Source organism: Pelodiscus sinensis, chromosome 4 (assembly GCF_049634645.1).
Source record: "Pelodiscus sinensis isolate JC-2024 chromosome 4, ASM4963464v1, whole genome shotgun sequence".
In the NCBI taxonomy this organism is placed as follows: Eukaryota; Metazoa; Chordata; order Testudines; family Trionychidae; genus Pelodiscus; species Pelodiscus sinensis.
In genome coordinates, this window is record NC_134714.1 from 124,669,564 (window position 1) to 124,683,417 (window position 13,854).

The following is a 13,854-nucleotide window of genomic DNA, read 5'->3' on the forward strand; positions in this document are numbered from 1 at the left end:
GTACACTCACTCTGTCTCTCCTCACCCCACTGTCCCTCAGAGCCTACACCTTTGGTGACTAAGGTGCCTTATTATTTCTTTCCTTCCAGGTGAGTGTGGGAATAAAGTCACTCTCCAGGTCTCTGCTAGTGCTTCTCACCATTATGAGTTCCATAGTGCCATAAACGTGCATGGTATTGACCTCTCCTTCATATACATTTTCCCATAGGACTGAAATTTTCAGACCTAGCCATTTCCTGTAAGTGGCTAAGAAGGCTCAGGAGCATAATTCCATCCCACATGTCCTAGCTATTCCATGACTAAATTAATTGTGGCAGTGGGTAACTGCTGTCACCTATGCCCAACTGCAATAATGCTGTAACATTGAGGGGGTTTGTCCCTCTTCATATGGGAGCAAATGGGGTGGGGCAGCAGGAGAAGGAGCTGCACAACTAAGGTCCAAGACCAATGAGGATGGATCAGACTAGGTGGCATTAAGGCTAGGAAAGGGCTTTTGACCCAAAACTCAACTACTTGCCGCCCCCCCCCCCCTCCCCCCCCGGGCATAAAAGAAGTGGACTTGCTTTGCCTTCCCAGGAGGACGATGAACACAAGCAGCAGGAGCTACTTCAGAAGAGGAAAGAGGATGAACATCCGGACAAAGGAAGAAAGATGGCAGAGCAGAAGAAACTGGCAGAGCAGAGACAGGTGGAACAGGCGAAGGAGAGGTGAGAGCTGGCCTGTTTCCAAACCCTGAAAAGAGAGAGAAGGGACAAGCATGGCAAAGCCAATCTTGTTAATCCTAGGAGAAGGGTATGAGTGATGGGCTGTAGTAGTGGCTTCTGGATGAAGATGATCTGAGCCCTATTTGTCTCACTTGGTTATGCTTTGATTTGCCAGAAATGACAAACAAGAGAAGAAGTGTCCTCACCTGCAGATGGAGCTGGCAGTGGTTACAGAGGCAGAAGAAAATCAGAAGAAGGTGGGGAGCTGAGACTGTTATGCAGTAGATTTTATTCTATTGATGTCTCTGGCCTTGAGGATGCCTTTAGCTTTACCAGCTGTATTCACTTAGTGCAGGATAGCAGTGGGGCCTACCTAATCTTCTCCAGTCAGCAAGAGGCTATATTGGAGCACAACCATTCTTTGTTAGGCTCCTGCTCCTCCTCTCTGGGGATCGAGTCCTCAGGATGGGACAACCAGATGGAGGGAGGGGATGTGTGGGCCTCTCATATAGGTCGAGTTGGGTTCTATGGGAGCCATAGGGGTTATCTGTTTATAACTTGTTAACAGGAGGAACAGAGCCCAGAAGAACACGAACGGCAGCAATCACAGGAAAATAAAACCAAGCCACCACAATCTGTTGCTGCTATTCCCAGCAAATGGCTGAATATAACAGTGGAGGTGAGTGAGCCAAGAGGCTGAGCAGAGATGTGGGGTTCCAGTGTCTTCTGGGCTCCAATTTCCTGGGTAGGTGGAAGCCTTTCCTTTGTGTGAGGCATTCTCCTTCACAGAGGGCAGGGATGTGTCTTGTCTTGAGCAGCCATAAGTAACTTGGCTCATCATAGAAATACCAGAGAGAATTCTTTTGTTGGAAATTCAAAACAAGTGATAGGAAATGGCCACATGATGGCGCTAGATCTTGAGGAATTGTGGAAGTCTGTGCTGTATTGTAGCTTCTGGCTAGTGACACTGGGTAGCTGAGAAACTTCACATGTCTCCAGTTGCCTTGAACTCACCATTGGGGTTGAAACTCCTCCATGTGTTAATAGCCTACATGTGTTCAGTGAATCCAGTTAAAATTCTAGATTTGGGGCATAATTTTATTTTCAAGCAGCCAACTACTGCCTCTTGTGTAACTTCTGGTTGTCTAATTCCTGATACCATCTGAACCTTAACGTGTCTTGTAGTTTGTGACTGTATTTTGTAGATCACTGGAAAAACAAGGGACTTGTTTTTTAATTGGGTTCTCCTAGGAAATGTCCTTGCAGAAGGTGGTGGGTCTCATTTTGACACACTGTCCCTGTTCAGCCATGCTGGGACAAAGGACAATTTCAATGCACAGAGAATTTTCAGAGAGCAGAAATATGGCTAAGTGAAAGTTTCATGGATTCATATGTTTATTTCTAAAAATGACTCGGCATTGCACTTTCCTGTAGACAGGAACTGAATGTTAAAAACATCATTTTGTGTTATGGTTTGTATTATGGTTGTTGCTAAACATTCCTGCCCTGGTCCCACAGTACTAACCACTGGGCAGACAAGTAACCCATTCCCTCCTCCAGAGAAACTACCATCTAGGGGTCCAATGCTATGTGACGAGTGGACAGATGGAGAGGGGGTGGAAAATGAAGTTACACAATGAACAGAGACTACTGGAAAAATGCAAGCCTCTTCTTAGCGCTTGTCTCTCCTGTGCCAGATGGAAACAATTTGTAGGCATCCTAGCAAAGAGGCTCGAAAAATGGATTCAAAGGTAGATTAGTTGGTGGCTTATCAAATGCTGACTTTTGTACCCTATGCATAGTATCTGAGCACTAATGTAACATACTTATGTTCTCTTGGAGCGGGAAAGATGTGTAATGCTTTGAGTCAGTGACTCCTTCCCTTGGTTTGGAAAAGATATGAAGTAGATATGAAGACTCCTGAAGTAGTTTTTGGTGGTAAGAAGCCACTTCGATGTGTGCACCTTTCAGGAGTCTTGTTTGCTGTAGAACAGGAACATCAAGCACATGTGATGGGTAGGTTCCCTGCAGTTGCTGCTGTGAGGAGGGAGTGAGATGGAAGGAACCAGTCTTGTGACTATCCATCTTCTCACCTCCTACCATACCATTAATGGTGCTCAGTCCTGCACAGTATGCTGCATGGACAAGCACAAGTTAATTTACAGTCAGAGTAATTGTTGTTGCTACTCTGAGCTGTACTTTTCAGCTATAGTATTGCTATTGAATGAAAGATGGCATTGCTGAACACCTATAGTGTGGGGGGAGAAAAAACAGGGCAACTTGCTTTTTTTAGTTTGTATACAGTTCATTTTATGTCTGTCAGCAACAAGTGATTTGAGATGACTCTACACTTAACTTGGAAAAAAGGCAAGTTAACTGTAGCAAATGTGGCTCAGAGAAATTGAGGAAACAGTGTTGTATTGTAAGCATGCAGCAATCCTGAAGCTTAAAATACTACACTTCAGCACAGCCTGGTAGCTTACTAAATAAAAGATCCATATTCAAGTCCTAATTCCTACCTCTGCTACCCTTCTCCATTGGCATGAGTTGGAAGCAGTGTTTTCTGTAAGCTGCACAATTGGGTGACCACCCACAGTAGAATCCGATGCCCCCCAGCTAATTAGCAGAGTTTCCCCAGCCTCCTGCAGCTAGTAGTATGTGTTTTCTATTGGTGATACACATCTGCACATGCTTTGGTGTACACAACAAAAATTTATTCTGCACATGGATGGAAAAAAATTAGAGGTTTGAAACTATTGTTTGGAAGCACAGCCAAAGCAACCTGATCAACCCCTATAGGGTGTGGTGGGAAGAGTGCTGGTTTTCACTACACAAGGATCCCCACTGGCATATGAAGTGAGTGATTGATTTTTTTTTTCCCTTCTTCCTGTGCTGTAACACACGCTTAGCTCTAGCCTGACACTGCATATGATTTTTCTGAGTGGGCACCGAGGTTGCCCTCTGGAAGTTGCAGTATCCTTAAATGACTGCCTTATAGCAATGGCATTTTACATACCCAAAACATTCTGCCATTTATGGTTACTATAGGGCAGTGCCTTGCAGGTCACTTTTGGAATGAGTGCCATTCTAGAGTGTGTTTAAGTTTTAAAAAAATTAAAAAAAGCTTTGATAAGAATCTGAGGGAGTTAGGCAATTGAAAATCCCAGCCCATATTTTGACCTGTATGTTCCTTCCTTCTGAATTATCATTTGGCTGTTTGTTGCCTTCCCATAAACAGGCAGGTGTGATCTCTGGATCTGGTGTTTTGGAGTGGGAGTAAAGTTTGGGTATGAATGTGACATTGACTGCCAGTTACACCATTTCCACTTCCTGTCTTCCATGGCTCACCTTTTGTTTTCTCCATACTTGAGCATCTATTTCACTCTCCTGCCCACAGAGACTCATAGTAGAACAATAATGTGTGACTAAAACCTAGTGTATGAATGTCAGCAATACTGTCTAGCTTAATAAACTTGTTGGTGCTGACATTAGTTCTCATACAACCTGCTATTGGCACTAGAGATGCTTAGAGTACACATTGTAAATCTACTGCTCCCAGAAGAATCCCAGGCTAGGTCTAGACTGCAGGATTTTTTCAGAAGAAGCTTTTCCGGAAGAGATTTTCCAAAAAAACTTCTTCCAAAAGAGAGCGTCCATACTACCAAAATGCATCAAAAAAGCGATCTGCTTTTTCAAAAGAGAGTGTTCACACTGAATGGACGCTATTTCACATTTAAGCTGTGGTTACTATGGAAGGAGTGGCCATCAGAGCACCTGGGCTTTTTCCTTTTTCCTCTTCTTTCAAAAGAACTCCCTCTTCCCTGGCCTTTCAGAAAAAGGCTTCTTCCTCGTACAAAGAGGTTTACCAATGTCAGAAAAACCCCTCTGTTCTTTCGCGGGTTTTTTTTTTCTTCCTCCCCCGAAAGAACGCTATTGCAGTGAAGTTTGTGAAGTGAAGTTTTTTTGGGAAAATAGCCGTCTTTCCAAAAACTCTGTAGTGTAGACAGCCCCAGATTCTGGAACAGAATAATCAAACTCAGTAATGGGTTCTTTCCAGCAACTCACATATCTCATCACCCCTAGAGGGAAGTAACCTTAAGGTCACTGATCTATTTTAAGGCTTTATCTAATTTTTTTTATATGGTTTCAGAAATCTCCCGTCTTGGACTCATATCAAGGGCCCTCTTCGGGCCCCAGAGAACCCAGATTCCCCAAGGTAAATCCAAATAACTACGGGCTGGATCTGAACAGTGATGACTCCACAGATGATGAAAGCCAGCCCCGCAAGCCCATCCCTCCCTGGGCTACTGGTATGTGCAGATTTTTGTTTTTAAATACCCACTGAAACTTGGAGAATTTAGAAGATTCCAGACTTCTCAGCGAAGCTTAGAAGCAAATCAGACCACAATCTAGGCCAGAAGTGCATGAGATCTAGAATGGTGCTTGGTCCTGCCGTGAGGGCAGGGGACTAGACTTGATGACCTCTCGAGGTTTCTTCCAGTTCTAGTGTTCTATGATTCTGAGACTTCAGCTTACTGCTGTGCTATATGGTACTAGTTTTGGGTGGGAATCTGCATTCCTGCAGGTTCTGTTGTTCGGATGTTAATTCACAGTCCCTTGTGCCCCTCCTTAGAGCTGAAGTGCTTTTGCACCATCTGAAAACATATCTAGGCAATCCTCACTTTCAATGATAAGTTTCCCCAGCATATTTAAGATACCAAGAATGTGAAAGATGTCTTAGAAACCAGTTATATTATATGCCTGAGGGGGAATGTAGGCTTCTATATGAAGCCAGGCAAAACTTTATTATGATCCAGTTCAGTATCTTGCCATACCCATACCAAATCTTTTCCAAGACTGGCGTGATGGGGCCTTTCTGCAGGGCAAGAGTGCTTGGAGGATTGCTTCTAGATTTTTGGGCCCCATACATTGACTCACAGTAATCATGGCACTAGGGGAGTGAGGTTTAAGAACACTGAGATGCTACTTGGACTGCTCATATAACAGTGTTTATTTTTCCAGGGGCTCAGCTTAATCAAGCTGTTACCTGCCAATACTACAACCCTCCAAATATTATTTCACTCTTCGGGCTCATTGTGAGCCCTAAACTGGAGGACATTTTCTACAAGTGCAAGCCACGATATTTCAAACGCACCAGCTCTGCTGTCTGGCACTCGCCACCCCTTCCTGGTACCAAGTCTACGCTGGGCCTGCCCTACAACCTGAAAAAGTACTGAGGAAGGAGACTGTTCCTCTTCTGTCTACTCCCATTTCAACTTCGTAAAGAAGATCTGTGTGGGGGTTTTTTTTTTTAAAGTATTTGCATAAAATAAAGTCTGAAATAAAATCCCATTAAAATAATTGGGGCCACTTTCTTACTGTCTGGGGTGGGCTTTTGTTGAAACTGTTTCCCTCTGGGGAAGAAGAGAGGCAAACTACAGCATTGTCCTCTGCTGCACTACATTTCATTCTATCCCTCATCTCTCTTGTGTGTGTATGTATGCTGTTGTGTAGCACTTCTCGAATTCATTTACCATCAGACAGTAGTTTTCAAAGTGTCTGTAGATGGCAGTGCAAATGTTCTTACTGGACATCTGACCGCATTAAATAACTGGCTGTCTTCATGCTCTTTAACTCCATAGTATGGCTTTTATAGCACCCTCTAACACTGATGGTTGGTCTTTGGCCAAAAGTGACTTTTATTTGTCTGTTTTATATGCCTGTATGGATCTTATAGTTTGTTTTTTTAATAAAAATAAATCAAATCTCAGATGCTGCTTTTGTCCTCAACTCAAAAGCAGTTCTAATTCTATATATCAACTTGAGAGCCTTTCCTCTTGACTTCCTTCCAATCCTTAATAGCTGCAGTAGCAAGTGCCATTACTCCTCTTACTGCTGCTCAAGTCAGGTACCAAACTGATATGTCCCAAGTGTGTGGCAGTTGTTGCAGTTAGTCTTATCAGTTAGTTCTGGGTAACACACTGGAAGAAGAGGGGTGGCTGAATGATACACTTCATGTGCCCTCTGTGGATCTTGGGTTTTTTGTTTGTTTTTTCTATTCAGCATGAGCCCTTGCTCAACACTCAACAATACAATACTCGCAGTAGAGTAGCATCCCTTAGCTCTCCATCTTATCATTTGTACGCTGGCTGGATCTTAATTGCTAAAGATCATAGCAGATGAGTGAAGTACTCAACAAGCTCGAAGTGAAGACACTGTAGCAACACTCTGTGAAAGGGTAGAACTATGCTGTTGTGAATGTACTTGTATTTTCAAAAGCTTTGTATCCCTGGGCTCCAGTTCAACTTGGTGGATGTTTGAGCAAAAAAACATGCTGCAGCATATAAACCAACAGCTTGTTGCTTTACAGTAGCTGTTTCTAAAAAAATGTATGTTCTAGGTTGCCAGACTCTTGTGGATTGAAGAGATTATTAAGCCTATTGGAAGCCTTATAGATGCTTTCCCTGCCATTGTCTATACTGTCCCTGGGGGGTTGGTGGAGACCTGTTTGTTTCATGCTTCAGCGGAGGAAGATTCTGAACAACATAGCCACACCTGCTTTAAAACCCCCAGGCTCCATCTCTGCACAGCAACTCTCCCACTCCCTGCTCTGCACGGAGATAATTAAGAGCTGGGAGTTGTCAAGCTAGATGTTCAATCCGTTTCAAAAATCTTACGCTGTCAGCTCAAATTTGAACTAGGCAAATGGCAGAGCCAGAGGGAAAGGACAGGCACTTTAGTCATGTTACTTCGGCTGGCTTTATTGCTCAACCTCTTTGCTCTAAGTTATCTTGACATCTGGCTCAGAGGCACAAAGGTTTAATGGCTGTCTCTCTGAATTCTGGCTGAATGTTTCATTAATAAACCAGAGATCTTATGGCAGGTCCTGCTTATCTAACCCAGTTGTGAACTAGATCATTGGGTTTTGAGTCATGGACTTGTGGGAGAGATGAATGATGACTGTAGACTACAAGGAGGCTTGGACAGCCAAGTTAAATGAAAGAAACATATTAAATCCTGCTGGTGAAGTGGTGGGAAGACTGCGTGGTTGGGATGATGCCCTTTAAACTTCAGCAAAGCAGAGGATATCTTTGGAAACACAAATCTTTGCTTCCAAAAGCCTTGTCTGTGCTCTGGTAAATACTACTTTACCCATCACTGCTGCTGGCAGTGGAAGAGTGGTAGTCTAAGGCTATGTCTAATCTGTAGAGCTTTTCCAGGCTACTGGAGGTATCTCGGAAAAGCTCTGCCGCATCCAGGGAACACCTCCCCTTTTCTGAAAAATTCAGAAAAGCAGACATGTTTTTTCAGCATCCCTGTGAACCTTATTTTACAAGGAAGAAGGGATGTTATGAAAGAAGGGATTTTTTTCCTGACGTTGGCCCTGTGTAGACAGGCCAAATGTTGGAAAAGCCTCTTTCAGAAGAAAGGCAGAAAAAGATGCACAGATTTGCATATCTTTTTCTGACTTTTCTTTGTAGTATAGATACAGCCTAAGTTCCACTTAGTGTTTTTTTTTCCCTAATTTCATGCCTTCTAATCTTGCTCCTGGTAAGAATCATCCATGGGGCAAAATGCTGGCAGCTGCAAGAGTTTTGTCTATTCTGGAGTTCCTAGTATTGATGACACCAGTGAAGCTTAACAAGTGTTAGTATAAAAGTGCTGGTAGAAAACTTCTGTAAAGCTTTCTTCAGGGGAGAGAAGGTTATGATGCATTTATGGAGGTGGGGGAGTGCCAACATGTAGTCATGCTTTGAGTTTTTTAATACAAGTTAAGGACTTTTTACTTCAAATGGAAATCTCTGACATGAAGAGTTGGAAAATCTGGCCGTGTCTAGACTGGCCACTTTTTCCGGAAAAGCAGCCGCTTTTCTGGAAAAACTTGCCAGCTGTCTACACTGGCTGCTTGAATTTCCGGAAAAGCACTGACGATCTCATGTAAGATCGTCAGTGATTTTTCCGGAAATACTATGCTGCTCCCGTTCGGGCAAAAGTCTTTTTCCGAAAGACTTTTGTGCAAAAGGGCCAGTGTAGACAGCACAGTACTGTTTTCCGCAAAAAAAGCCCCGATCACGAAAATGGCGATCGGGGCTTTTTTCCAGAAAAGCGCGTCTAGATTGGCAGGACGCTTTTCTGGAAAATCATGCCAGTGTAGACATAGCCTCCTTGTTTGTGAGATGAAGCAACTAAAGGGGGAGAACCAGGGAGAAGGACTGTGCCTGAGAATGAAGCAATCTGTCCTCTTGAAAGAGGAAGAACAAACAGGAGTGCTTCATAAGTCATAAAAAGAGTAGGATGCAGCATCCCCATGATCTGTCCTGGTCTGTTAGAAGCCCTTTGATTCTGACGGAGGCAGGAAGTGCATCATCTCAACTTATTCTCTAAGAGGGGAATTACAGTATCTGTCCTCAGACTTGAATAAGATGAAAATGGGCTGGGAATCAGAGGCTGCCCTTAGCTCTGCATCTCATACAAATAACTAAACCCTGCGATGCTACTGCTCAACAATATCCTAACATTCAGGGGAGTATCATTGATTCTGTTATTTGGCCAGACTTAGTTGCTATGCAGTTGACTCCTGTAGGGTTTCCCTATTTCAAAATAATTTACAGAGACAAAGCATTTTTCCCCACATTTTGGATTGACACGAGTAGAGTTATAGGTGTGTGATATGAAGAGGGTTGGGGCACACATCTATCAGGTGATGGTGGGCTGGAGTGGTGATGAATAGAGGTGTTTGGGCAGGGTTCATCAGAGTTTTATTGCTCAGCTAGCCTTCTGCCATAACCACCTGAGAAGTCCTGGTAGCTCAGTCTTGTATTTTGCCCTTGTCCTGCAGGCTACCAGGGATATTAGTGGGCAACTCCTTCATGGACCTGTGAGCACAGGTACAAGCACAGTTCACTCCCCTCCCCGCTGCCAACCCCTTCTGGAGCATGAGGGAGATCCTTGTGCACATCTACCTCAAAGCCCACCAGGTTGTACCCTTTTCCAGTTTCCTTAGGTTCTGGCTGCACTTTTCCCTGGACCTCCTGGTTTATGCACATCCCATCCTTGACCCCACAAAGTCACGAGACTTGGTCGTCGACCACCTCCTGGTGCTGGTCCCACACCAGGAGCAGGATGCTGGATAGGAAAAGTGCTCTGTGACTATGGGACCTATTTCTGCTCCTGCCTTCAATCACACTTCAGAAGAACTCTGGTCTGTATCTGCTGGCTCTCTCTCAAGGCCAGCCTTAGACAAAAATGGCACCCTGAGCAAGCTTGCTTTTTGGTGCCCCTGTGGTCATGGTGCCCTCCATTGCTCCCGGTCCCCCACTGTCCTCTCCCCCCAGCCCCAGCCTATCCATCCCTGCACTGTCACCTTGTCCCTAATACCTGCACTTCCCTCCTGTGCCCCAACTCCTTCACTCCTACCCCCACACCTCCCTCCTGTGCCTCTAACCCCTGCAATGTGCCCCCTTCACTCCCACCCCCCACCTGCACCCCAAACCCAGCACCTCCCCTCCTGCACCTGTGTGGGGAAACTGACCCACGTGCTGCCCGAAGTAGCTAGCATGGCTGCTCAGTCCCACACTGGACTGCTGCTCCTTCACCTGAAGCAGCTCAGGGGTGCACAAGGAAAGGGAAGAGAGCACTGTTGGGAGCCCTGGTGGTGTGTCCTCGGGGGAGAGAGATTGTGCCTGTCTGAGCATATGAGCACACTGCCTCTTTAAGAGAGTACAGAAGGTCAGGGTCCAGCGGGTTTGTGTTTGACACAAGCAGCCAAAGGCAACAGCACACACAGATCTCCACCTCCCCTCTCCCCAGCTAGGAGGGACTGAGGAGGGGATATCAGCCTCTCCCACGTCCCCACTGCATCAGATAGGACGGTCCCAGTCGAGAGTGGGCAGAGGTGGCTCTGGGGAGGATGGAGAGGGACAGGAGCAGCAGTGGCTGCACAGGGGGAGGAAAAGCACCTCTGCTCCGAAGGAGTCGCTGGTTGTCCAGTTGTGCTTCTGTCTCTTCCCTCCGCCCCCCATGAGGCCTGCTACCTCCATACAGATGAGAATACAAATACTGCTCACAGAGCCCCCCCTGGCAGGCTGCCCTTGGCTGGGGCTCTGATGGCCCATCCCAAAGGCTGGCCCTATTCCCTACACACCTTTTGGGAAGCAGTGGACATTGTTTTGTGTCCTCTGGTTCTCTGCTTATGAACATGTTACCCTCAATTCTGTCCCTGTTTCATCATTTGTTGCCCCTCCAAAACTTGCTTGAGCCCTGGGTTCAGTAGCTCTTCCTCATAGGCGGGAGGATAGGGCCAAGACCCTCCCCAGGATTTCAGTAGGCAAATCTCTGTTCTATATTTGGCCATTTTCCTGGCAGGCAGTTTCTTGAGCTAGATATGTAGTGGCTTCCAGTAAATCCCGACAGCTAGCTATTTTGTGCAGTCATGCTGAGAATCTCAGTTGCTTCTGGGAGTGGATTTTGCTGACCGCTCTTCTGGGTTCAGAAAGGGTGCTGCAATTCTGGTTTGTTTTCATGTGATTTAAATGCAGAAGTTTTCTCCTTTTGCACATTGTGTCCTCTGGAGCAACACAGCAGGCGCTAGGAGACTGAGTCATTCCACCACCTCCTGTTACTTAAGCTGATGTCAGTGCTTACACAACTGGCACCTCGTGTGGGGAGGGAGGGAACCCTTTTGACCATTCACAACAATCAAATTGAGCTTCATAGTCACTTTGCCCTGCGGTGATTGTAAGGCAAAAGGCATTTAAGATCTGAAGTGAGGGTGGTTTTAAAAGGTGTCTACTGTTCTTTAGATCCTTGAACGCTGAATGTGCTGTGGTAATGTTCTCTGAAGGGAATGGATAACTCAGGAGATGGGTTGTGGATCTTTTTCCCCACCCTCAGTTAGTAGCGATCAAAATGTATCACATGGCAGTTCAGTGGCCCACAGGGAACTGTACTTCAGTCCAAGTCTTGATGGACAGCTGTTTACCCTTGTCATCAGATCCCTTCAGGGCAGGCGTGAGGTGCAGTGTCGGGGAAGGTTCCACTGCTTGGACTATTGCTGTTGTGGGGATAAGGACTTCACTGCCAGTGGCACAGGAACATTTAAAGATTTGGGTTCTGAAATCCAGCCCGCCTTACTCCTGTCCACCCCAGCAGAGGCAGCCAGCGTGTGAGGGAGGCAGCTGGGACCCCAGTATACGGGGATGACAACGGCACTGGCTGGCACATGGAGTGGTAGCCAGGACTCCAGCATGCAAGGATGGGCAGCAGAGCCCCCGACATATGGGACAGCATGGGGGAGCCTGGGAGTGCTGCAGCACCCCTTGCACCTCTAGTTCCATGCCTCTGTTCACTTCACTTCATTACTGGGTCTGTCATGGGCTGTCTTCTCCGGTGTACTAGGATTGTCCTCCGCCAGTGCTGGTGATGGCATCCAGTCTCCCTTTGAATATCTCCGTTGGCAGGGGCTCAAATTTCCTGTGGCAACTTTTTCCTTTTCAAGTTTTCTCCTGCCCACACAGCCTGCCTCATACTCATCCTGCACGATCCCTGCTCTTGCTTGCCCTTGTTACTAACTGTGCTGCCCTCGCTGACCAAAGACAGATCCGAGTGATTCCTCTCCTTTTGACCATGCCTTATGTAAGCTGTGTAGAAGGGGTTAAAGGTGCTGAATGTTTAGCTGCCTCAAGAGAATGACATGAATACATCCTACCCCCCCTGGGACACAGCCAGTGCCTTCCTCTGCATTCTCTCTGCTTATTCTTTGTTCCAAATGCCTTTGGAAAACACTGACACAGCTGAAGCCTGGTGGGAGTGTAAGTGTTAGCAAAGCAGCTGAGGACTAGAAGAGGAAGGCAACACAGAGCAGGGTTGTTAGATAGCATGTAACTGACTAGTCCTGTAACCACATCGAATTTAACAGTTATGACTATTCAGTAGTCCCCAGGGGCAGGGCCATCGGTCAGTGTGCACCCGTTCCCACTTCCAGGGAACCCCCTACTACCCCACAATGCTGCCTCTATCACCGGCTCTGGAGGCCTCCTCACAGGCACCGGCTCCTGTCTCCCCCACCTCTTGCTACCTCTGATACAGAAGTTGTAAGGGGGAGTGTGTGTAGTCGACCAGATTAATTTATAAACCCAACCTTATCTATTAATCATGTCGTTGTCTCCATGTTGACATCCCTCTCACAGACAAGTACTACTAGCCCTGTAGAAACTGGACCAGTGCTTTCAGAATCTGTTTCAGCATAGTGACAGAATAAAAGGCAGAGATAGAAACCACAGTAACAACACCAAGTGGTGGTGTCCACTTCATGGCTGTGTTGGATAAGCAAGCAACTCAGGGCTTTTGCCTGATGAACTAGAAAGTTACTGATTAACTGTTCTCAGCCTTAGTGACTGTTTCTGAGACAGGTTATCTTCTGAATTGCCATAGAATCCTGGAGCCTAAGCAGAGGCGGGAGGGAAGACCAGGAGGAAGTGTCACATTTCTCAGCCCAAACAGAAAAGTTGATGTTCCTGCCCAGAGCTGAAGTGAGGCTGGCTAATATCTAGGGTTATGTCTACACTGCACTCTAAACTCAAAATAAGATACACAATTTGCACTACGCAATTTGCGTACTTATTTCAAGTTTATCTATACAGCACCAAAATCTGAAGTAAAGTGCTATTTTGAGACATCCCTTAAGCCTCGTGGAATGAGGGTTACCAGGATGCCGAAATAGCACGCCCATTATTTCGAAAAATATTTAGAAATAACGAGTGGCTTGTGAAGACGCTTTGATGTGTAGACATACCATAGGAGCCCAGAAGGACTAGAGGAGTCCTGAAAAGTTGCTGTTCATGAATCTGCTCTAATATCCACTATAGTGGATAGAAAGACACCTTTTCACTTCAGTGGGCCTTGAATAAGTCTCCTGAGGCCAGAGCTAAAGCCTACTGGAGCTAAATGGGAGTCTTTCAGTTGACTGGGTCAGAGCACAAGGATCACTTGCGTAACAGCTGTTGCTCAACAGAGGTGATGACGCTGTCATGGGTGAGCCCTCTTTTCCCTCTCCTTCCTTCCTTCCTTCCTCCCTCCCTAATCACTTCACCCAAAAGGGAACAACATGCTTTATCCGTCGCCCAATGGGCACTGCTCCGGTCCTTTCAGC

General features: G+C 45.9%; 1 protein-coding gene across 2 annotated transcripts in view; it reads left to right on the plus strand.

Annotated features, from left to right (window-relative positions):
* The window catches only part of LOC102458643 (inner centromere protein-like), a 28,415-nt gene extending 21,941 nt beyond the window's left edge, over positions 1 to 6,474 (plus strand). The window contains exons 14-18 of one of the 2 annotated variants that reach the window (XM_006111736.4): positions 577 to 707; positions 880 to 961; positions 1,273 to 1,383; positions 4,855 to 5,014; positions 5,727 to 6,474. In XM_006111736.4, coding sequence (XP_006111798.2) covers positions 577 to 707; positions 880 to 961; positions 1,273 to 1,383; positions 4,855 to 5,014; positions 5,727 to 5,941 — 699 coding nt within the window. In that variant the 3' untranslated portion in view covers positions 5,942 to 6,474. The remainder of the gene's footprint in view (positions 1 to 576; positions 708 to 879; positions 962 to 1,272; positions 1,384 to 4,854; positions 5,015 to 5,726) is intronic. The other variant, XM_075928361.1, reaches the window with a different exon arrangement.
* Positions 6,475 to 13,854: the final 7,380 nt, after the last annotated feature.